The sequence below is a fragment of the Macrobrachium nipponense genome, chromosome 14 (assembly GCF_015104395.2).
Source record: "Macrobrachium nipponense isolate FS-2020 chromosome 14, ASM1510439v2, whole genome shotgun sequence".
Classification (NCBI taxonomy): Eukaryota; Metazoa; Arthropoda; class Malacostraca; order Decapoda; family Palaemonidae; genus Macrobrachium; species Macrobrachium nipponense.
This window is the reverse complement of record NC_087207.1, coordinates 87041968-87068040: the sequence shown is the minus strand read 5'-3', so window position 1 is coordinate 87068040 and position 26073 is coordinate 87041968. Positions and strand designations below refer to the sequence as shown.

Here is a 26073-nt window from a genome sequence, read left to right as displayed (position 1 = left end):
AGTTAAGGCATATGACAGGTCCGTCTGAGACGAGGGCAGCGGTGCATTCATAATGAAATGAGGTTATTGAGGAATAACGTCTCCTATATATCTGTGTTAATATATGTTGGCTCTATCTATAATTAGCAAATGTGGCAAAAACAACATTTCATTCGCGTTTGTGGGGCATCTAAAGTTATTCAAAATCCTGCGTTGGAATGTTGAAAGAATGCTATTTTTACTTTAGATTTAGCACGTTTTAATTCACGTCAATTTCAGGAATATAAGTTTACAAATTATGCGTTGGGGGGGAAGGGGGGGGTAATCTTGAACGCGTCTTGAGTACGTGGAGGTCGGCTCACGCCTTGTTTGTCCTTACTTTGTTTTCTTTTCTTTGAGTGATAGCTCAACGATTCTAAGCAGGACCTTCACGAAAGCCTTCGTAAGGGTATACAGCATTGAATAACCATAATCAACTGAAAAAAAAAATTATTCGCTTATATAGATTAAATTACTATTTCTACTCAACCACCGGCAACCGCCCCGCCCCCCACCCCACCAACCCCCGCCCATACAAACCTGTTGTGAAAACACTGCGAAAGCATTATAAAAAACATCCGCTACACTGAATTTTGAACTTTTCCCGACAGGGTTTGTGTACTCATCAAATAATGAACGGGTTTGGTATTGTCAGTTGTAGTTATTGTACGCTCATTGAAATTCTGAATGGACGGGAGGTTTAATGCATGAATGGTAATTACAGTCGCTACGTGTTTTCATTGCAAGTGGAAAGCTGTCTATCGGTTTTGTAGACACTGATATTTTGTTGTTGGGTTGTATATTGTCTTCCCGTTTTTTATTCTGCTTAGAGAGAGAGAGAGAGAGAGAGAGAGAGAGTTATGATGCTGTAACCTTAAAATAAAAAGATACGAATTTCATAAACTATTCCATTAGAGGACGGAGAATTCTGACTCAAATTTCTGACCTCCACAAATAAGCTCTATTGATCCTTGCAAAAAAATATGCTTCTCCTTTGTATGAAGAAGGTAAATTCATACGCAATGAAGATAAGTACACTGAAGCAGCAATGGGAAGACAAAATAGACCAAATAAAACAGAGCAAAGGCACACAGAATTTTATTCTAACGTAGCTCCCGTGAAGATATATTTTCAGACGCAGATTTTACTTAGTCACATTTTTAGAAGTTGTCCTCCTTTCAAAATTATTTCAGAATAAAATATTTCTGTGATATTTTTTTTTTTGGTTTCTTTTGCATTGAATAAACAGTTCAAATATTATCGGAGCATCTTTTAAATCTGTTACTTGCCAATTTCAGTTCGTTATTCCTTTAATCCTTCATCTGCAAGTCGAGTTCGAATTCACTTGTCTTTGTGCAAATCTTGGATACTTTTCCGGAGAATTTTCCACTCAGTCTATCGCATACCGTTTAGTAATAGGGTAGTGGTTTGTTGATATTTGTGGGCCCGGCTTAATATATGAGCCATACTTTTGATCTGTTTAGTTTTTCTATGCTAGGGTAGATTATTAGCTATAGGTCAACCTTGTGTATTTAGAGGACTCAGATATAGTCCTCCAGGTCATTTGCAACTCAACGGTGTTTTGTCATAGGAGCTTTATGTTACTCCTGATACAAGGTTGAATTTATTTAAGTATTGTATAAAGTGTAGATTTTTTCCAGTGTTTTGTTTCTGTCTTCCCTCAATTCACTGAGTTACATAAATAATATACTGCCTACGACTCCTTTAAAAAAATTAAAATTTAAAGAACCTGAACTACGGCCTACACAGGTCGTAACACACACACACACACACACACACACACACACACATATATATATATATATATATATATATATATATATATATATATATATATATAGTGTGTGTGTGTGTGTGTGTGTGTGTAAGTGTTTACATAATAAAAATATGGAATGTTAGTCCTATATATAAAAGACTAAAACTAAAGAGGTGCAACCAGATTGCTTGCAGGAATGTGATCAGGACTAGAGACGCTAAAGATGACGTATACAATAAGTATGTAGGCTAAGTTGACATGCCGTCACCTGTAGTCATTCAATGTTTATAAACGTTAGTCCAAGCTTCTGCTTGAGACAAACACCGTGACCTATAATTCAAACGGCCTACGTGATCTGTTGTGTGTCTCATTTTGATTGTATGTATGCTCATATGTTCGAGCTACTATCTGCTTCCTTCATAACTTGTAACAGAGATGGTAGACGGGCAGAATAGAGTTAGATATCGTCATTAGAAGACCTGTACCTCTTTACCTAAGCTTTATCATGTAGAGAGAATAGAATTAGCCATCATCATTGGCAGAAGCGATCAAGCTATCGTTATTAGAAGACTTGTACAATCATACCTGATCTTCACCATGTAAACTAAGCAATATATAATGTTTTTTATACTTCGTGTTTTCTACAAGAACCTCCTCACCGAATCATCATGAGTTTAACACATCGTCATCATAAACAAGAAGATAATCCCGACTTCGTAAGTGATCTACAAACCCCAAGACACTCCATTGAAGATGGAAGTGCAATACCAACCGACTTAGCGTAAGATTATCGCAAGTCTAACATTACCTCATAGGGCGCCTTATCATACAAGGCAACAGCCCTAAAATATGTAGGCCTAGGGTTTTTGATTAGTAATATATTGCCAATGTGACCTATGGAATGTGAAGAACAGAGTAGAGGCGACGACCCGAGAAAGCTGATGAATGAGTTTCTATGGGTGGTGTGAGATAAAACTGCTTAGTTAGACAAGTCAATGTACTAAGTTCATGAACTCTTCTCAAAGTGCCTTTGTGAAACTGGATGCAGCTAGAATTGTGAGGCGTTAACGAACTGTGTGTTCGTATGTGCGTGTGCGCCTCTTTCTGTTAATAATGTTGAATACCCAAGTCTATGGGGGATTTTGATAGAGGCGTCTTCGAGAGGAAGGCAGAGCCACGATGGCGGTGCCTAAGTGTTTTTTGGAATAGTGAGTGAAATGGTCCGGTTGCTTGGGTGAGTGTTAAGATTACTTTAGCCAAAGACTGGCTTGTTACCTATTTGTCATTTTGTGGTAATATCTGATTGTTAATCTCTAATTGTTAATCTTGTGTGTGTACTTACCGGATGTGTTCTGTGTCTTTGAAACAGACGGTTCTGGCAGAACTGGCAATGGAGGGACAGGGGTTCCCAGAGGGGTGTAGACTTTTTGGTGACTGCCATTACTATTAGACATTTTACTGTTGGGGTTTTTTGAGTTAGTCTGTAAGACTTAATTTCTTATTTATTCATTGTTAATAAATGTTTATTTTGATGATGTGACTCTCATTTTCATTACCTGTACCTGTTAGAATGGAGAGAAAGAGGTAGAGAGAGAGAGAGAGAGAGAGAGAGAGATTGCTTAGAGAGAGAGAGAGAGAGAGAGAGATTGCTTAGATTTGCTAGAGAGAGAGAGAGAGAGAGAGAGAGGCTGTGTGTACTGTGTATGGTTTGCCTGACGTTCGTGCTACACGCTACCTAATGAATAATGCGGGAATCACCCCATTACAGGATTTGGTGGCTAGCGGTTTAAAAAAAGGGGTATAAAAGTTTTTTTTTTTTATGCCTAGGAACGCCAATGAAGAGACTAGTGACCAGTTAAAAAAAATAAAGGGGTTATGGGTTATGGCTTAGCGATAGTTTTCGAACGACAAAGCCTTTGTGGGATTGTGGAAAGTTGTAAAATATGGAGGGGATTGTTAGTTTTCAGTTACTTAGTGAGAAAAATGAGAAAATATCTATCCGGCCGGTAACAGAAGGGAGTGGGAAGGATTTTATTGGACTCAGCATTTTTCCCAGGGAGTCAGCCTAGGAGCAGTGGGCGCAATCAGTATGACTTTTGCTTGTGTAATGACGAGTGCATCCCGAGATGGCCGTGCGGGTGTTGTTGTTAGTGCATGTATCACTGCCGTGCATTACGCGAATTCCGAGTTTTTTTTGTTCCGATTGTGGAGTGGTGAGTGTTAAAAACTATTGTTTTGAAGGGGAGGGTTGTTTTAAATATTTCAGTGTAATGGGATTGGTTCAAGAGGTAAAAAATTTTTCTTGTCTTTGCCCCATAGTAGCAGAAGTGACGTGTTTTCTTTATTCACGCGTGTTTATAATAGACGTATTCGTCTTTGTTTAAAGCATGAGGGTGTATAAGATGTATTTATACATGTGAACTGTGCTTAGATAAGCATATTTGGCTTGGAGACAAGAGCGGTCACTGAATTTTACGGGCTCAGCACATTGCGAGGGTACTGGCATGCCTCGGGGGGATTGCAAGGAGATGGGCACTAGTGTATATCAAATTTCACCTCTCTAGCCTGAGTAGCTTTTATTTCATTTAAGGTTACTGTTAGCCATAATCGTGCGTCTGGAAACGCTATACGACAGGCCACCACCGGGGCCGTGGCTAAAACTTTCATGGACCGCGGCTCATGCAGTATTATTCTCTCTACAGAAAAGTCAATTGTGCCGAAGAAACTCGCGCAATTTTTAAAGGAGAACATCGGTACTTTCACCAAAATTTTCTTAATCTACTAACGAGAGTTTTGAATCCGCTTGATGTAATTCAAGGTTTATGTGATATTCTTTGATAAATCAAAGATCTGGCGACCAGATTCCGGAAATAAATGAAACTTCTCTAATACACAAACTCCATGACTGTGAACTAATTATATCGGTTCTACTTTCCTCCGAACAGAATTTTTTTGAAATTTCAGCGACCTCAAAAATCCTCTTCAATTACCGCCTATTTCTCACCGTCACAAGTCGGTTCGATTAATGGCCGATATTTTTATAAGTTTTTCAAGAATATTGGTAATTAGGTACTTGAGTGCTGGTGACTATTTTCCTAGAAACAGCATTATTACCTTGAGCTTATTTGAAGTGATAAGCTCATTAATTTTCTAAAGGATAATTTTTCAACTTTTTATTTTTATGTCTTGATGAAGCTTGGCGGGAAAGTAGCGAACACCTGGTAATTATTGACCCGAATTTTAATTTCATATTAATTACAGTTGCTCTGATAAACAAACACAAACATTACACAGAGCAGTTGCATTGTGAGACAAATCGTTCGCAAATATCAATTATAAAATTTTTTGGAAGATATACGTTATGATAAAAAATAACTTTGTTTATCAAAACAGTAAGAAAAATGAGAGAGAGAACAGGTCAAATATTATTTTAGTTCTTGAGTAATAATTATTACTCATAGACTAATATATATGCCAGATTTATACATGTATCTCTCTCTCTCTCTCTCTCTCTCATATATATATATATATATATATATATATATATATCTATATATATATATACTATATATATATTATATATGTGTGTGTGTGTGTGTTTTTCATTAAGCTAAAAATGTCCTTTAATATTTAATTCGCTCTACCTCGGAAATAATATATTTTGCATATAGTCAACCGAGGGGGAATTTTTGATCAGCTAAAAAATTCCCCTTCGGTTAACACGTATGAAAATATATTAATTCTGAGGTAGAGCGAATTATATATCAAAAGACATTTGTAGCGTAATGAGTGCATATTAATCACGGTGATGTGATAACTTCATTCCACCCGGATATGTTTTTACATTCACAGATATTAAGCCACACACACTTTTTCATACTCCAATTCACTATGCATCGGGAATAACTTACAGTCAAAGTGGAATCATAAATGCTAAATGCTTCGTCACCAGTTAGATTCTACATGACAGTGACTTTGTCCACTCAGCCATCAAGAAGTGTAAGTAGATCTCGACTCTGTTGTACATATACCTGTCGAATTCAGTTTTCTGTTCTTAGAATCGATGTCAACCTACTATAACAGATGATTAGTTCGTGGTACTTGGGTCATTATGAATTTTTGTCATACACCATGACATTTTCGCTTACTCGGGGAGTAAGCCTACAATTTACTTTGTTGTTGTTGTTCTTGTTCTTGCTGTAGTTGTTCTTGTTTGGGGGGAAGAGGAAAGCCCTATGGAAAAGTCTGAAAAGGACTGAAAAAGGTGTTTCGCGTTGAGTTCAAGCCACAGGAATTTTAGGATAGGATATTCATGATTTATTCATTAGAATGAAAATGTAAAAAGAAAATAAATAATGTGCAAGTTAAACAGTACAGAACAATTATTTCCAATAAAACATAGCGTATCATTTTTAGTTTTTGTTGGTAAAACAACACTATTTGACCGTAGAGTTTACCACGCGGCCTTAGTAAGCTGGAGGTCTGGTCACGCCTTGTTAATTTTCACAAATGTAGGCAACAAATTTAGATCAGTTTTCAATTTACTATACGTAGGTGGCAACTTACACCCAAAGGGTCAAAAACGAAAACTTGTTATCGGTGGGATTCGAACTGCCGATTGATGGGGAAACAACGGATATTACAGTGGCGATCACCAATCAGCTATCAGAGAGAGAGAGAGAGAGAGAGAGAGAGAGAGAGGAGAGCGAGAGAGAAATTTCTCCAGAGAAAAACTGACAAGCATACAACCTCAACTCACTCGGGGAACGTAATTCAATGTTGTTAGAATGTCCATTTTTTACAACCAGCAGCTTGTTTAAAATCTTATATGAAGGTCTCACGCAGACGTAACGAAAAATTTAAATGATTTCGTTATGAAAATTACCACGAAAACTCCTTTTTGAAGAGGAAAAATTATTTCTTCGGAGTCTTCTCAGGGCAAATGAAATCTCCGTGGAATACTTCTGGATTCCAAATGTAATCTAAATTCATCGAAGTAAATATTGATTTCTCGATGACATTGGCATCGTAACAGCTTTCATACGTGACTCGGGCAGGTGAATTGTGCCCTTAACGGTGACGCCCGTAGGGACTATTGCCGGCAGTGCTCCTCGCCGTAGGCATTACTCGATGTTTTTTTCAGCGTCCCCTCGGCTCTTAGCTGCACCCCCTTACGTTCCTTTCACTACACCTCCGTTCATATTCTCTTTCCTCCATCGTACCTTCCACCCTCTCCTAACAGTTGTTTTATGATGCAATTCCGAGGTTATAGGAACTTGATTATCAGTGAAGCTTACTTTTATTATTATTGCTGCTGTTTTCAATCATTCTTTTTCTTATGTAATTATTTTCCACTGATAGTTATTAACATAAGAGACCCCCACACCAGTATCGTTTCTAGCAGTTCAATCAAGAAAATAAGAAATAAATGGACAGATTAAATATGTATGAGTATCTTTAAATGGCTCCACTCCCGTGTCGTTAGAATTGCCTCATCAAGGCCCTCTCGTTTTGATCGTATGCATTGTGGCGGAGCAATGATTACTGAATAGTCCCTCTCTCTCTCAATGAATCACCTAGATTCTCTGAATGAACAGCACTTTCCGAAGAATTACAATTCTGAGACATGGCAATCTTTCTTACTTCCCCATTCTGCATTCCACTCAGTCTATACAGATTTTCCATAACAATGAAATATCTTTCCATATACGTCCCTTATTACTGCGGAGCACGAATATACATGTTATTGAGCTTTGGTTCCAACTATTGGACAGGAATTGCATCATATTTCTTGCACTTGGATCTAAGGCTTTGTAGTGAGTGACAAGCATTTAGTTATGTATGAATAACTTAATTACTTAATTAGCAAGAGTAAGTGAAATGCGATGTGACGTATCAGTAGACTTCATCGATTTTCCGATTTTATTTTTCCTTTAACTGTTCATCTAAAACATCACAAGACTCTCACTAAAATTGATACTAGCTATATTAAGATTCAATTCAGAGGTTCCAGTCTCCCCTGTTCGATCTTTCATTGAATCTTCACTTACACGTTTATTAAGATGGTTCTTAATTCCACCTTTAACTCTCATCCTGAGTTTCATCTTTCTTTCATGAATGCAGAGGATAATAAACTGCCGCTACTCGCTGACTGACTGAGACTTTTAGTGCAAGGGAACACAGTCCAACGGAGTTACAGAGTAACTTCGAGTTACTCCGGATCTTGGCACTGAAATCTGTTATGGAGGGTTTTAGTGATTTAGTCCTTCAGTTGTTTAGATTAAGCTGAGGGAGTAATAACCCTGAGGAACTCCCACGCCACTTGTCAGTTACCAACAACACTTCATGTGTGTGTGTAGTGTGTGTGGATTGTCTATGCTTATACATTATACGCGTATATTGAGCGCACTCCCCTTGTCAGTGTCCAAGCTCCACCTGTTTCTCTACGTGCTGTAGGCTGCCTAAAACACTGACAAAATTTCCTCCCAATTCTCCGTTCCTTCAAAATACAAGATATTAGGCCGCTTGATGCTAAGCGGCCTAATAATCTTGTCGAGTGCTTTTCTGTCAGTTCTACGGAAAACCAAACGTGTTTGGTAATAGTGCATCTTGAGATAACTGAGAACGACGATTATTTCCATAGATATAAAAGCCTAGATGCCGCATCGGCCGGCCGGACATACGTCATCAAGTCCGCCATCTTGGCGCGGTAATTCAAACAATGCAGCAGGCTGCAGTATATGACGTTTTTCGCCATTATTCGCTTAATATTGCACGGATTTTCTTGTCTGATGGTTCGTTGCAAAGCTTACATAATTCCCTACAAGGATCTAATAAAATAAAGTTGTTCCTTATTGTTTGAAAGTTAACTTACAATGACTTTGTTTTAGCAGGTATTGGGGGGAAGGGGCTTACGGGATGCTGCAGACAACCTGTAAGTAATGCCCAGGTAAAATTACCACCCCCCCCCTCCCCATAGGGTTCAACAAATACTGCATCCTTAGGTCATTGCAGCTACATAAAAACATCTAGGTAGCTTTTTTTTTCTTCAAAAAACCCATTGCATAAACAATAGATTAAAACCTTCACTGTCATCGTCTTTCCCATAGAACTAAGAAAATGAACAAAATACCTACTGTGCAGATGGAGGTCCAGTGGTAAATGTGCTGTACACTACATCTATTGATGTACGTTGAAGAACTATTCTAGTGCATCGATCTGAAAGACAAAATACCCAAGTTACGCTAAGGAACCTTTTGATTTTGTTCAAGGTTTCACAGGCAGCATCTGCTTCTATAAATACGATGTTTTAAATCTGCTAGATTGAACTGCAAACCCAACCAAGTATTTCACTACACTTATGTAAGTTTAGAAAATTATGGTTCTGGCTTCACCCTTTTCCCTAGGGTAAACTGCCTATAGAGAAACCTCTCCTGAATGCTGTCAACAGTGCAAAAGATCTGTCTGACAGTGCTAATGGATGGATTTGGTTGGCCAGCCAAAATGCTTGTTGGGTCACTCATGGTCAAATAAGACACATTGCTTTAGGTTATTTTAAATCAGGAAGTATCTCATTAACTTTTGTTAGAGAGGGTGGAAAGTCAGAAGGAAGAAAGGGAATATGGACGGAGGTACATTAAAAAGGAACAAAAGAAGTTGCAGCTAGGGGCCAAAGGGACACTGCAAAGGACCTTATAAGTAATGCCACAGTGCACCATGGGAAGCATTACTTATTTATTTATTTTTTTTACAGCATCCCTTCAGCCTCTAGCTTTAACTACTTGCATTCTTTTTACTATACCTCTGTTAACATTCTCTCTTCCATATTGTGGTTGTATTTAGAAGTTTTGGGTTTGTGTTATTACGTTTGTGTTTTGAAAATCATTACATTGTTACATTTATGTTTACTATTAGTTTTATGTGTTTGTTAGTTTATGATTGTCTGAATATTGAATTTTTTTATCTTTTCCTTGCAGTTTTGCTTAAGAGTGTTAGGGTAGAGCGATGGGGCTTCCCTTCACCTGAACTGTGTGAGCATTCAGCTGTAATAGGATGGAGAGAGCAAGAAATAAAAGAAACGCAAACCTAAGAACGGAGATTTTCCTTCAAAGGACAGGGGGTTAGAATATTATGAATGGGACAATGAACAACAGCGAAAGAACTACTCTGAAGAAAGAGACAATTGGATGAGTAATTGGAAATAGAGAGATAAGTTAGAGGAGTGAGAACATAGGGTGAGACTGTGAAGCCGCCAGATTGCAGAAAAAAAAAGCACTTGGTCAGGCCACTGTCGAGTTGTTCATAAACAGTCTGCTAAACACTTGGGGCTCAATAATTGATGGTTGTGTACTTTCCCATGAAAGTATTTGCTTTTGTGATTTGAGATACTCAGAACTTACTTAGGTGAAAGACATTGGGGGCAAGAGTGTGTGACAGAAATGTTTGATATTGAATGTTGGTTGTGTTTACTAAATTGCTAAGTATTGCCACGAATATTTGGTGAACTGTAGTAATTTGCAGTATTAAGATCGATAGATTAAGTTAAGGTTCTTTTGATGTTTGTTGTATTAATAAGGTTAATAAATTAGGATAGGTGGACCAGTATTCTTTACCCTCTAAATTTGTTCCCATTATCTGCCCTCTCCTAACAATTGTTTCATAGTGCAACTGCTGGTTTGTAATACCTTTAGCCGGGTGGTATAAACTACATTAGAACTGGCCAAAAATATCTAAAATCTTTATAGAACAGCTAGGCAAAGCACCACATTGAGTCAATTTAAGACATGATACCCTATGGTTAGGGCTAGGTTAAGGGACCCTGAGTGGGGTTAGGGCACAATACCCTAGGTTAGACTAGGTTAGACTGGGACCCTAATTCAGGTTAAGGCAATGGTTCTCAAACTAAAGGTAACAAGATAAGTTTTGATCCGTTGCAGGGACACAGGAAAATGATCATGCTCTTAGTGAAAATGAGTTACTTAATTGAATTCTTCTTTTAATCACAAATTACTTATGTGAATGAAAAGCAGCACCATGGATTTATTAGTTTTCTGAATGAAAAGCACTGCCATGGATTTATTAGTTTTCTGAATGAAAAGCACTGCCATGGATTTATTAGTTTTCTGAATGAAAAGCAGCACCATGAATTTATTAGTTTTGTGAATGAAAAGCAGTGCCATGGATTTATTAGTTTTCTGAATGAAAAGCAGTGCCATGGATTTTATTAGTTTTATGAATGAAAAGCAGACCCATGAATCCTACTATTAGTTTAGTTTTGTGAAAGAGAAAAGCAGTGCCATGGATCCCACTAATTTAGTTTTGTGAATGAAAAGCTGTACATAAACATCATTTTTTTTTTTCAAATTACTTATGTGAATGAAAAGCAGTGTCATGGATTCTATTAATTTAGTTTTGTGAATGAAAAGCAGTGCCATGGATTCTATTAATTTAGTTTTGTGAATGAAAAGCAATGTCATGAATCCTACTATTAGTTTAGTTTTGTGAAAGGGAAAAACAGTGCCATGGATTCCACTAATTTTGTTTTGTGAATGAAAAGCTGTACATAAAAAATTTTTCCAAAATAAAATGCATATATCACTGTACATTTTCTTTCCCTTTCCTGTACTCAAGGGAATCGGCGTTTGGTTAGGAAACAATGCACTAGATTAGGCAAGGTTAAGGGACCCAGAGTCGGGTTAGGGAGCAATGCTCTAGTTTAGGCAAGGTTATGGGACCCAGTGTTGAGTCAGGGCACAATGCCCTAGGTTAGGCAAGGTTATGGGGCCCAGTGTTGGATTAGGGCACAGCGGCCTTCAACAACAGGCTGTAAAAAAGGTGACCTTGTAAAAAATTCAGTCTACAAATTAATCAGCATAAACTAGGCCTATCAAAAGTAAACGAAAAAAAATTCTAATGACTTCGGATGAATTAACAAAAATTAGCGTCGCATGAATTCATGGCTTAATTCAATATAAAACTGACCCCACACTAAATATTCACAACTGACAACTCAACTGCCGAATTTGCACATCAATAAATACAGATTTAATTTGCTACAGCTTTTGACAATATAATTAAAAAACGACATTTAATTTACAAAATACATTGAACCTTTTTTACACCATAACACCAATAATTAACATTAAAATGTGTCTGAATAGTAGTTCGATGGAAATAAGTAGGCTTGGTATATTAAAGCTAGGCTATCCTAAGGTCTATTGCTATTATAACCTTTTAATCTTAAATATCTATTAATTTGATTTAACAAAGCTCAACAACATTTTAACATAATTCTAACAAAATTAATTAGGGTAAGGTTAAAATGCCATAAAATATTAAATCAATTTATATAACTATGTTAAAATGTCTATCATAGGCATAAAATTAATTTAAATTTTAAAAATCTCATTATTTAATAGTAACACATGTACTGATTAACGACCGTTTTCATCCTTGGGCTTTACTTAGCCTTATCCCTTGGATGAATGACTAAAAGGAGCGGCTCCAATTTACCGGGCAACCCTGTTTTTGACCAATTTTCTAGTCATAACCTACTGCTAGATGGCAGTAAGCTCTGACAAGAAAACTGGTGGAGGCATACACAAAGAAAATGGCGACGAGATGAAAACTAATAAAAACAAAAAATGTAGCTGTCTTTTTTTGCACATTCCTGATTCAGTTTCAGCGTGCTGGAACGGCACTTCGTGCCTTATTTGCATTTTGAAAGATTCTTGGCAAGCACATATGCTCTGGCTAGCGGGAGTTTTTGCTCTGGGCATGCTTGCCACAGGGGTTACAGAGGACAAAATTTTACTCCTAACCTCTAGTTATCAACGATGCAGTGGCAAATTGAACATGAGACGGATGGGAAGACGCCATGCTAACGGTTTGACTTTTGAGCTAGAATGAGGGTCAGGTCGTGTTGGGTCGTGCGGGGTCGCTTGGTCGGGTCGATGTCAAACTACTTACTTATGCAGAGGTATCTGGTGGTTGCTTGGTTGCCCTGGTAAACTGTAAACAACCTGCCAAAGGCTCCAAGGTGGTTATAAGTAGGGTGGTTGCTTCTGGAGCGAAGGAAGTTGACTGGTCAGCATCTCTTGCCTGCCTAAGCCACGACCCTTTTACATCAGGGCTGTGTGCTGACGGCAGACTTGGAGTATTTGTAATTGTAATTCAATTGAAATGTAATTGATTAAACATTTTAAGGTAATTGTAATTGTAATTTTTTATTTGTATTTAATATCAATTTTAGCTGTAATTGTAATTTGATAATAGGACTGGTACTTCTCATTGTAAGATTTACCATAATTGTAACTGTAATTGACAGAGCATAATGTAATTACTTCCAAGCCAGACTGATGGAAATTCGCTTACTAAATGGATGAAGATGTCATATTGCAGTTATGAATATGAAGTCACCCAGGGAAATATTTCTTGAAAAACAATGAAAATATACAAATGTCCTACGTTTTTCTGATTTATGTGGCAAAAGACACCATAACTTAGCTATGTTAAAATGTCAACCGCCTTCCCGCTTTGACTATTGAAAGATGACGTGCATGGTATAAATGGGGAGGAGCTTAGTGACGTCACTCATAGCTAGCCAATCAGGACAGAAAGGAAGTTTTCAATTATGGCTTTTTAATATTTTTTTTATCATTGTCAGTATCATTAGCTATCATTTTCAGGAGAGCAGCAAAAAATCTATACTTTCCTTTAAGCTTGCGAAGGTATTTTTATTATAGCGAAACTTAAAAAAACAGACAGGTAAAAATCATATTTTGGTTTATGTTACGACAGCGCTCAATGGGGAAGATGACGTATACCTCTCTCTAGATACCTTGAACGACAACATGAATATTTTCCATATATATGGTTATTCACTTGAAAGTGTCGAAAATATGGCCGGTATCGCAAAGGGCACTGAAGTTATCTATGGCGACTACACTTGGGTAATAGTCTACTTTTACGCAAAAAATAAACGACTTCACGTAAGTAAATTCACACCAAATTCATGAATATACGATTAACATAACGTATGAAAGATACTCACTTTTGGTTTAACTGAACGAAATACATTAGCTTCAACGTAGACATCACGGTTTCTGTTATGAGGAGGGACGAGGAAGGGTCTGGGTGAGGAACAACTACAAAGGTTCCAATAATGTCTGCCAGAGATTTGGGGACGTCATTTCCGGCCATTTTCGTTTATTCTGGGATATAATAAGACTATTTTTTGGGCTATTTGATAAGATACAAACTTTTGATGATAGTCTTATGGTAATTAAACGTAATTCTAATGTTACGGTGTTGACTAGGAGTGTAGAACTGCAAAAATTGGAGTGAAAAGAAAACCCCCAACATGCTGGCTCTGACAACCCTAGTTAAAAAAAATTGTGATTTATATTTGAACCGGTTTTTAAAACTTTTATTTAATCGTGTCTATTCCTGTTTCGATTTTGAAGCTGTTCGAGGAAACGCTTCTAGAAAAAGCGAGAGAGGATCACTGCCTGGAATAATAAAAGAAAACCAGGAACCTATTAGCATGATTTGCTTTGAAACAAATGTTTTAAATCGGTGACTGTTAAGTCAGTGCAAAACGTGTTTACCAAATCAAAAGGAGAAAGGCTGTTAAACGAATTAACTTTTAAATTATTGATAAGATGACCAGGAAATCCAAATCATAAGTATCTTTTTTTTTTTTTTTTTTTTTTTTTTTTTTCTTTTTTTTTTTTTTTTTTTTTGAAGAGGAAATGACACTAAGGAGTTTCAGAATGTTAACCCCAATACGACACTTGTGGGCGTACGAATCTCTTGGCGCCTTTTCCCAAGTGAGGCTACGCAGCCATACGTTTACTAACTCTCTCGCGAGTGTTCCAAATCAAATTAAAATGACAGAGAAAATGTGAAATTATATCACTTAAACTTTTGGGTAAAGTTTGTCTTTGGTTTGTAAGGAAACCAGTTAGTTAATAATTGTTTTTGCTTCTGGCGATGAAGTTCTCAGCTTAGAGCAATAAGGATCCCTGTTTCCAGCCTCACTGACCTTCAGGACTTGCAATTGGGACGTGTTTCCATTTTTTTTTCTGCTTGTGCCTTATTAATTTGAAAATTAACCTAAATAGCAATTGAATTCCAGCGTCTTAGCAATAAAGAATGTGTGACGTGATTTGTCCACATTTTGTATAATTTTCCAGTTCCAAAAAATGACTTTTCATGGAACTTGCAAAACCATGCTAAGCATAAGATAAAAATTCCAAAAATAGCGTCACGGACCATTCGAAAATAAAAATAAAGTTGCTGTATATTTTCATGTTTATGGATTTTCTTTCAATTGTATTCAACACATAATTTTAATTTCTTGCAAAATTCAGTCAACAAAGGACCTTCATACGAGCACTGCCTTCGGCCTAACAATATAATTACACTTCCTTTGCACCACTAATTAGAGAAGGCTTCTGTAATTAGGAAAATGTTCCCTTTTTGCTCCTCCTCCGCCTCCTCCTCTCTCATTAAAGCGGATCCCTTGATGTTCAATAAATGTCTTTCTAATACCATTTTCCCCGGTCCCATTTCTTCCCCCCAGAAAAGGCCTACTACAAACATCCCTAAGGACATAGGAAACAATAACAGTGAGTCACAGAGCGTTTCCACGACACGAAAACAAAGGTTCGAGACGACTTACTCCGGGATAGTGCATTTTCATTCGCAGAGGAAAAATGAAATCACTATACATTACAATTCAAAAACTCATCTTCAGAATTAAATTACACTGAGCTCCGTTACATATCAATGCAGGGAATTGGAATAATCAAACTCGCAGAATACTGAAGATTATCTTAATTGATTTTAAGAGGTAGGAGTTAATCAATGATGCACAATTTTGCCTGATGCTCTTTGTAATTTATTTTATTGTCTATTTTTTCAAGTGCAACATTGTTATTAACACAAGCAAACTTACCCATCGTTACAAATCAAACTGATACACCTAACGTGATCCGAACGATATCGCAAACGTGCAGCGCCGTGCTATTACATATAATCGTAAATCATCTGACACGCACGATATTAATGTGATAGATATAACGAAAACTTACCTTGACACTGAGTTACATCCGGCTTCCGCCACTTTTAAACACTGTCTCGATTATATAGTCCTTATGTAACGATTTGTCGTGTATAAACGTTCCGTCTCTTTCGCAAAGATTAAAGAAATTTGAGCAACGATTTAGTGGAAGTCACTCTGTAATACTGTGTGCATGACCTGATGTAGGACATTATATAGGTATAGTACCGATCTGCCGTGGTGGTTCTTAAATGTACTCTCCCATTGGTTAGAGAAAAATTTGCGCAGTGACCGATCGCAGTAATTTTGACACTCTCACCCAGAATAAGTGAGCTAGGGTGGATTTACTAAGCCGGAAACCGCGAGCCCGCTTCTTAGCAGTCACTATGCAGGTCTTACATAACGACCCTTCACTTCATCGTAGCAAGCGTTATTCAACCTGTTCACGTAGGATGCCGGTCTCTTACTTAGGACTTTTTGCCGAAGCCACTTGTGTACCACGGATGTCCTGTATTGGTGTTTAGCGAGTTCAATGTTCAATTCAAGTTTCAATTATTCTGAGTCGTCTACACAACATCACATTCCATTGTTTTCTGCTCGCTAATTAACTGACGTTTATTAAACGCCTCTATTTCGTCTGTGCCAGTCAAGAATGAACAACTTTATTTATGTTAAATTTATTTTATTTATTTAATGCTAACTGAACTCGTTCGCTTAAAAAAAGCGGGTCCGGCTTATATTCTTCAAAACTATTTTGCCAGTCTGCCTTGATGATAATTTTCATCTTCTATTGTGTCCAAGCTGAAATATTCGCGACTTTCTCAGGGGAAGTTGTACAGAAATTATGTATGAAAAATCGTAAAGTAAATAAGTCTACGGGAATAACTAGCCTCGTTTCACGGCTAGAAACAGCTCCGTTTCAGGGAATCCCTTCTCACCCCCACCCCTTACAAAGGAGGGGGGTAGGTTGGATGAAACCCCACTACAAACCATCTTAGGGGTCCCCACCATAACCCTGCCAAGTTTCATGACCATCTGACCAGCCGTTTGGCCGTGATTGAATGACAGACAGACACACAGACAGACAGACATTACGCCCATTATAGTATGAATTATTAGCCTTTCCATGCTTCCTGAGGCTTGTAAACTCGCAAAGAAAAACCACGATGCAGATTAAAAGGTCCACGACTAAGGCAAGTCAATGGAATCAACACATTTTAATGAGGAACCACTTTTTAAAAACTCCTTTTGTATGTTGTGATCTATATATGCCATTAGACCGGAGTTCCTATGAAAGATCACTTTTTAAACTATTATGAGTTTTTTCCTTCGATATTTTGCTGAAGTTATACTCAGCTTTGAAATGAAAGACGCTACTTTTTCTACTAAAGGAAAAATAATTATTTTTCGGTGTATTTCGTAAACGGCATCACAGACAAGTATAGTGAGGGAGATCCGCGAGTATGAAAGCAAAAATATCCGGGGATCATAAAACGATTTTTCTCGGTCCCACTATCTTCCCGTTATTGCATTCAAAAAACTTTGTTTATTGTGCTCTTACGCAGATGGCCTCCTCCCGTGCACTGTTTGCAAGGGATGTCGGGACGCAGGTAATGGCAGAATAGCTCTGTTTTCTTTTGCAAGAGGAAAGATCTCAGCCATTGTGACTGAGAGCCTCCTCGTTTAGTCTGAATCGCGGTTGAAAGGATTGGGAATAACTGCCCTTTTCTGAATATGCCATTGGAGTAAGCCGTCGGCCATTACTGTGTATGACGCTGTTTGGAAAGGGTTAGTTTATTGTGTTGTATTACAATATGCAATCATTAATGTTCTAAAGAAAAACCTACAGACAACTGTGATACAGGAACAAAATTGCTATGTTAAAGAGAGAGAGAGAGAGAGAGAGAGAGAGAGAGAGAGAGAGAGAGAGAGAGAGCAATCAGGAATTGAAAGCAATGATGTCATTAGACCGATACTGTACCATGGATCAACCACTGCTCCGGAACTCATTTGAACCATTACAGCGAAAGACCACTGCTGGTCTTTTCGGGGGGAAAAAGAATGAATCAAATTTTACTTGGATTAGTTGCTTACACGTGTCTTTCAGTTTTTTCGCCAGAAATTTGAAGTTTGTAATCAATGCTCACAACAACAACAACAATAATAATAATAATAATAATAATAATAATAATAATAATAATAATAATAATAATAATATGTATGCTTTCTCAGCTCAAGGCCATATACATTGAATATACAAAATACAGACAGTAACATACACAATCTAGATACATGAGACATGATAAAATAGAAAAAGAAAATGAATAATCGGCACTTATCAACAAAATAGCTGAGGTAACACAAAAGCCAGCAATCATCATACTGGTAATAACTAATAATATTGGTGAGAAAAAAAATGCATTGAGAGTAATAACAGTTAGTGCACATATTATATAACTTAAATTTCAACTAGAGACCTTAGGTGGTTACAGTAGTCAGGTCCAGAGGGCTAAATACGTAAATTAAATGTAAATAAAACTTTAACTTGATAGTAATCACTGTAATAATAAAAAATTAGAATATCAGCAATAAATGTAATAATGACAAAAACTGCAGATGACATCTTGCCAATACAAAGATTAAGTTCTTTATGGGACAAAGGCCTCATCTTCCCCTCTTTCCCACAATTTAGATTTTCTTCTTGGTTCACTCCTTAGGATGCTTTGTATGAGCGAGTTGCTGCTGTTTCTCACTCGGGTTACCAGACTGGACATTGTTCGCCTAACAATGATTTTTAAATTGTCCAGGTGGTTTTCTATGAACATCTGTGTGGCGGAGTGGTAGCGAGGAGTGTTTGTGAGGCGTCTCAGAATGTCATTGTGCACAACAGTGATGCGTCTCATGGTCTCTCGGGTATAGTTCGTCCAGAGGGAACACCCATAGATACTTGTAGCAGGTAGCGAGCGGATGAGCAGCAGTTTCACGTCTCGGTGACAGAAGGCAAACCTCCTTGCAATCATGTTGCCAGCTGCACATAGTTTACGACGCCTCTGTTCCATGTCTGCCGTATCTTTTAGGTCGTCAGTGATAATGTGACCCAAATACGGAAATTCGTGCACAAATTCCAGCCGATGGTTTCCGAGGAAAATTTGAGGTTCTGCAATATGCTTAAGCGATCTCGAGAGCAGCGACATGCACTGGGTCTTGGTTTCGTTATTATATAGGCCTAAGCATGGTGTTAATTCATGGCAATAAAAATGCGTTTAATTTGACAAATTTTAATAACTACAGAATAATGAGTCATTTGAAAGGTTGAAAGGAAAATTTGTAACCAGTAGAGCACGTAACTTCAATTCACTGATTTTTTTGGTCGAACTCTTCAAAAAGAAAGTAATAAACGATGAACTGGATGTGTTTTGAGGCTTTCACCGAGGTTCGGTCTATAATGGCCTTTTTGTACCTTGTGAGAGGAAAAGTTGCAACTTACTTGTGATAGGGATATTAAACTTAGGCTAAGTAAACTGTCATCTTCATATTAGGCCTAAAATGGGTTTGGGTCAACTCCCCGTTTAATCTTTTCATGTCGTTCAATGAACAACATTTGTATCATCAAACACAATAGTTACCGTTGAGGAACAGGCAAACAGCAGACATGAAGGAGGATCTTTATCTATTAACCCTCAATGGGGATTTAAATTCCTGACTGACAATCGTCGGAATTCCTCCTAAGAAACTGCTATGAATGGTTTTCAAGCGTGACTATAAGATATTTAAAATTAAACTAGCATCCATTGCACATGCCTGGCTAAATAACTGCAGTAATATACATCTTCAAACTTTCAATGGCACCTCCAGGCTCCAGCTTGAATGAACTTCGCCTCCCAAGATCCTAATTCCTTTCTTATCTCAACTCGAGAAAGTGAAGAAGCATCAGTTGCGGAGAGACGTTCGGATTAGACGGTTTGAGGCATCTCCCTTTTGTCGTAAGTTTCGCCTCTGCTCGAGAATACGAAGAATTTAGGTAATAAGAGTCACCTGAATATGCAGTCTTTCATGCAGTCAAATAAGGTAATGCAAGTGTTTCAAAATTGGGTTTGTTTACTAAGGCTAAGACTATTGGACAAAGTTTTCAGGGGAGAAGCCAGTCTCCTAGGCCTATTACGCAACCGCAATGTTGCTTGTACCAATTGCACATAGCTACATTGAAATTGTCCTTTATTTGGTAACGTTTAAAGCATGGTAATTGTCAAAATCACCCCATAAATATGGATTTACTTAATATGCCAAATGATAGGATATTTTACATCCACGAGGGAAACACTTCAGAACTTCGCCGACAGCTTTTCATTAGGTATGCATGAGTTCTGCAATGCTACCAATCAAGGGAGACAACTTTCCTTATCTGTTAAATTTTTACATATTGCATTAGACATATAGCACAATGTTAAAAAAACAAAGCTGCCCTATCAAAAGAACTTTCCCGATGCGTATTGTCCAACTGTAGTTATTATCATTTACACAATCGAGTAACTGCTTCAAGTGACATGAAATGAAACTACGACCAACCAGGAGGATAAAATGATTATCGAGACGTTGCTGTGGGTTATGAACAGTTACGAAAAGACAGAACATTACTTTGAGAACACTTACCTTTGCGGAAATTTATTGATAAATAAATAAATGACGGAGGCAATAACATGAGACTAATGAAAACTACGCCACCGATTTAGAATGTGGTTCGATACTAGGCCTATGTATAACAGACAACGAACCATGTTTTTGTTGGTATGTGGATTTCAGCTACTAATAGATCAAGATAAATAGACCATTTTATAATTTTGTTGTCAATGGGTTTTATCAATGGTGATAATTACGCAAAGTGACAACAACCACGAAAACCAGTGAAGTGAAACTAGGTCTGTTACAGCCGTCGTTTAGAGGTTTAGAAGGAAGGAAAGCTTAAGAAAAATAAACATTATCAGGGATGCGATGAATGTAAGCTATATTATCCTTTTCATACGAACGAGAATTTTACTCAAATTGTCACTAGAGAAACGATATGGATGTGTTAAACCAGGTGTGGACAAACTACGATGCGGTTCTCCAAAGGAATTCACGCGGCCCGCAGACTATTACGGGCTGCTCTATGAGCAAGAGCCCGTGCTGGCATAAGGTCAGCTAAAATGAAAACAACAACACTAGACTGTTAGTAGATATGAAAAAGAAAGGTTATTTTGTCTTTCAAATGTGTTTCGTTTGAAGTTATTCTTTTATTAGTCTACACAGCTTTCAGAAACGTACTGAAATAGTAAATTATACTATGATTTGAGAATCATGAAATTTATGATTTTCTCTTCTCCAGATCCTCTCAAGAGTGATGGAGCACATACGGGTATCCTGCTCAAGTGACCAGGGGACACCCGAGCCAGAGTCTCCAACTCCAAGCGGTTCAGACCAGCAACCGAAGCCGGGGGAGATCAAGGCCGCTACTGTAATGAAAGATGAAACTCCTGTGATAGTGGCTTCCATGAGAGGCGGGCATCGTTGCTTAGCCGCTGACAGAAGCGAGTGTGCATTCGTCAAGTATCTCCCAGGACAAGAAGCCTATCCTTTGCCAGTCAGCGAAAATAAAATCAGCGAAAGTACTGAAAATGGAAAGGTTAGCTTTGGGAGAACATGCACCTACTGCCACAGGACGTTTTGCACTACTTCCAATATGAACAGACACTTACGGCTGGAGCACGGTGTTACACCGAATACCGAGCAGCAGGGTAAATATAGACACAAGAAAATTGCCAATAAACGTATTTTGTGCCTCAGATGTGGGAAGGACTACAAGTTGTGGAAATATTATTCTTGTCACCTCAAACTAGGTCGATGTAATAAGAAGAACGACTAGTGAACAGAAATCTTATCTCTAGGCTACTTCTCGCAACTTTGCGATAATTGGAACATATTTTGGGTCAGTGCCTGAAATGGATCTTTACTTTGGCACTTGTTTTTCCTTGTTTTTGTTGTTAAAGTATTTAAATGTCATTCGTCAGGGATCTCAAAGAACAACGTGTTCTGTTTTTTATATCTTTCACATTATTTCCTGGTGATAGTTAAGCGATGGATTCTACAAGATCACTTTTAATACTTACGGGCAAGGTGCTGGCAAAGTATGCCATTATTCATTTACATTACTGCTTTTGTATATCGTTATCTTACATTGTTTATATTATTGTTACTGCTATTATTTGGCCACAACTCTTGTGCTTTTAAATATTTAAAATAAATATTTAAATATTCAAATGTAAATCCATTGTTTTTATGTTCTGCAATGTTAGTATATACTAAGTTTTAGTTTTTAACGTTGTGGCATATCATAGAAAAGTGAGACAATAATCTCAGATTTCTTATTTGTAAAAATGGTTTTTAAATGAAAAGTTAATTTTATATTAAACCGAGTTTTTTTTTTTTGAGGGGGAAAATCCACCTACACTTAGCTGACGTTTAATCAGGTTGAAAAATTATTTCTGCCTTTTAGCAATAGTCCAGAAGATCGGTAAAAGATTGATATAGTATACATATTTTCTGTTAACTATCTAAATAAAAATCCAGAATTTTCCTAAAATGCTTCAGAAAGAGAAAACACTTCAGGTGAAGGTAGAAGGAAAATAAACCATAATGAAGAATAAAGGAAACATTAATAATGTCATCCCCGTGGTAAGGTCTTATCTCCTCAAATCCACTGCTGGGAGCCCTCATTCCGAATATTTAAATTTACTCAAATGAGGTAAACTTGGTTTCGTCACAAGAGAAACTTGGCTCGGAAGTATTATTATTATTTTTATTTTTTTATTTTTTATTTTTTTTTTTTTTGCTCTATCACAGTCCTCCAATTCGACTGGGTGGTATTTATAGTGTGGGGTTCCGTGTTGCATCCTGCTCCTTTGGAGTCCATCACTTTTCTTACTATGTGTGCCGTTTCTAGGATCACACTCTTCTGCATGAGTCCTGGAGCTACTTCAGCCTCTAGTTTTTCTAGATTCCTTTTCAGGGATCTGGGATCGTGCCTAGTGCTCCTATGATTATGGGTACGATTTCCACTGGCATATCCCATATCCTTCTTATTTCTATTTTCAGATCTTGATACTTATCCATTTTTTCCCTCTCTTTCTCTTCAACTCTGGTGTCCCATGGTATTGCGACATCAATGAGTGATACTTTCTTCTTGACTTTGTCAATCAACGTCACGTCTGGTCTGTTTGCACGTATCACCCTATCCGTTCTGATACCATAGTCCCAGAGGATCTTTGCCTGATCGTTTTCTATCACTCCTTCAGGTTGGTGCTCGTACCACTTATTACTGCAAGGTAGCTGATGTTTTTTGCCACTGAATCATGCCTCTTTTTGTACTGGTTCTGTGCAAGTGCCGGGCATTCACTTGCTATGTGGTTTATGGTTTCATTTTTCGTATTGCACTTCCTACATATGGGAGAGATGTTATTTCCGTCTATCGTTCTTTGAACATATCTGGTTCTTAGGGCCTGATCTTGTGCCGCTGTTATCATTCCTTCAGTTTCCTTCTTTAGCTCTCCCCTCTGTAGCCATTGCCAATTGTCATCGCTGGCTAGTTCTTTAGTCTGTCTCATGTATTGTCCGTGCATTGGTTTGTTGTGCCAGTCCCTCTGTTCTGTCTGTCTTTCTCCTGTCTCTGTATATTTCTGGGTCTTCGTCTACTTTTATTAGTCCTTCTTCCCATGCACTCTTTAGCCACTCGTCTTCACTGGTTTTCAGATATTGCCCCAGTGCTCTATTTTCGATGTTGACGCAGTCCTCTATACTTAGTAGTCCTCTCCCTCCTTCCTTTCGTGTTATGTATAGTCTGTCCGTATTTGCTCTTGGGTGTAGTGCTTTGTGTATTGTCATTTGTTTCCTGGTTTTCTGATCTATTATTGTTATTATTTATTATGATTATTAGTTATTATCTATTATTATTATTATTATTATTATTTATTATTTATTATTATTATCTAAGACCCACATGCTACTATGCAAATTTATTATTATTATTATATTATTATTATTATTATTATTATTATTATTATTATTATTATATATTATTACACAGTCATCCTATTCGACTGGGTGGTTTTTAATAACACCATGAATATAGACCAGTTACCTAAGTCTCGCAGGCTATGAAAGACGAATTATAATCAAAATAGAGAAAATTCTTTATAAGATAAATCCAGTTATTATTATTATCATTATTATTCAGATGAACCTTATTCATATGATATACAGGCGCACCAAAGAGGGTCTCTGACTTAAAATTCAAGCTTTCAAAGACTACCTATGGCGTTTCATTGGGAAGTGGTAAGAGAAGGTAATGGGAAATACAGAAAGAAGAGATCTCACTTACTATAAAGGAACAGCAAATAGTTAGGAATGTCGTACATGGCATGCAGTATTCTGGCACTAAAAGAGAAACATCGTTGTCCAATATTTGGGTTACCGACATTCTGTTTTTCGATATTGACTAGCAAGAAGAGCCCTTCTACTGGCAAAGGCTAGGTGAATCTGGGCGAAACATGAATTCGAAATAATACTTTTTCTGAAACTCCTACCGCTCATTCATTTCAGTTCTGTGGCCTTGAGGCTGATGGTGTCTCCATAACAGCAATATTAATGAGAACAACAATGAAAATGTACCAAAATTACCAAACAGAGAATAGTTCACCATCACAGTATTCCTGGAAATAGCACATGGATGGCCTTTAAATGAAAGACAAATGAAATGATTAGGACTAGACTATACTCGTTTTTTTTCCATCTGTCCACCTACCTGTGGTGTTTGCGTATGGTAACACTGCGTCCCGGGCTTTAGATAGTTACATTCAGCTTACATTCAACAATTATAATAATATCCTATTTCGAATATCAACGGTGTAATTCGCATACAGTAAATTATTAACCACTTTTCAGTTGCAAATGCACACCCAGTTATCCTTTTATTTACCACACCACAGGCGGATGGACAGATGGAAAAAAACAGAGTATAGTTACCAGTTGGCTTCACACGGCCACAAGGAAGATTGACATTATGATACAGTACATGAACTAACTGTTAATTTGGATATAATGCTCGGCCCTTTGCTGCTGACACGGACGAATAAGCTAGATAGCACATATGTTGACATATTCGGTAGGGTGCTGTGAAACTTAAAAATAAAAAAGATAAGTAAAAATAAACAAGAAAAAGGACGTGTATTCGTCACATCTCTCTGTGAAAGTACGGTCGCAATGCCATAGCAATCGAATCAAAGAACCGAAAATCATGGCCGAGGTTCTGAAGTTCGTCGATTGCTGATTGCCGAAGTTAATTTTTTTTACACTGAGTCAAATTGGTTCAAATCAGGTCCCAAGATTAATAGAGCAGTACGCAGTTAGTTATCCGTCGCTGCGTTTTAGGCTTAGGCACCACCGAATCCGTCGCGGCGCTTACTGTGCATCTTTGCGACGTAGCTTAAGAGCTTACCATAAGAGAAAACGAAGAAAATAAGGGAATGAAGGGTGACTATGGCAAATGGTTTATCCACCCACGTTCTCTTTCGCTTTCAAGAAATTAGAGGTACTGCTGAGCTGTAGGATATGAATAGTCCTTCACGCCTTTTTATTAAAAGACTGATCAGGTGAACGTCAAGAGAGTTCATTGTCTGTCACTATGGTAAGGTCGAAATACTGGATGACTTTTCTTGATCCCAACCTCGACCAAAAACAAAACCAGGTTGAAATAACACACCAAAATAAATAAACAGAAAACAAAAAACATATCATCACGCCCCAAGATCAACATTCTGATATTTTACGGTAAAATTTACGAGAAGTATCTTCACAACTCCATTTTAGTATATGGTATAAAAATTGTGTACAGAGGAAGGACGGACACATTTAGCTAAATTCCGTCCTTACACCAATAAATCGCCGGTGAAATATCACAACTATTCAATATTTAATGTTCTTTTGCTGCGGGAATCATACTTGAGAGAGAGGAGAGAGATAGAGAGAGAGAGAGGAGAGAGAGAGGAGAGAGAGTCCCATCAATCTCTAAGTTCCTTCGAGAGGAACACAACATTAAATCAGTTGCTTTGTACAGGAATCAGGGAGAGGCTCATCCACTCTGCTTTCAGAGGAACTGCTCTCTCTCTCTCTCTCTCTCTCTCTC

The 26073-nt window shown here is 37.6% G+C and overlaps 1 protein-coding gene across 2 annotated transcripts in view; it reads left to right on the top strand.

Moving 5' to 3' along the window:
• Positions 1 to 19493: 19493 nt before the first annotated feature.
• LOC135226338 (uncharacterized) overlaps positions 19494 to 26073 on the top strand; it is a 19945-nt gene continuing 13365 nt past the window's right edge. The window contains exons 1-2 of one of the 2 annotated variants that reach the window (XM_064265769.1): positions 19749 to 19928; positions 21223 to 22120. In XM_064265769.1, the coding sequence (XP_064121839.1) occupies positions 19902 to 19928; positions 21223 to 21759 (564 nt within the window). In that variant the 5' untranslated portion in view covers positions 19749 to 19901 and the 3' untranslated portion in view covers positions 21760 to 22120. Of the gene's footprint in view, positions 19929 to 21222; positions 22121 to 26073 lie in introns of those variants that run through there. The other variant, XM_064265770.1, reaches the window with a different exon arrangement.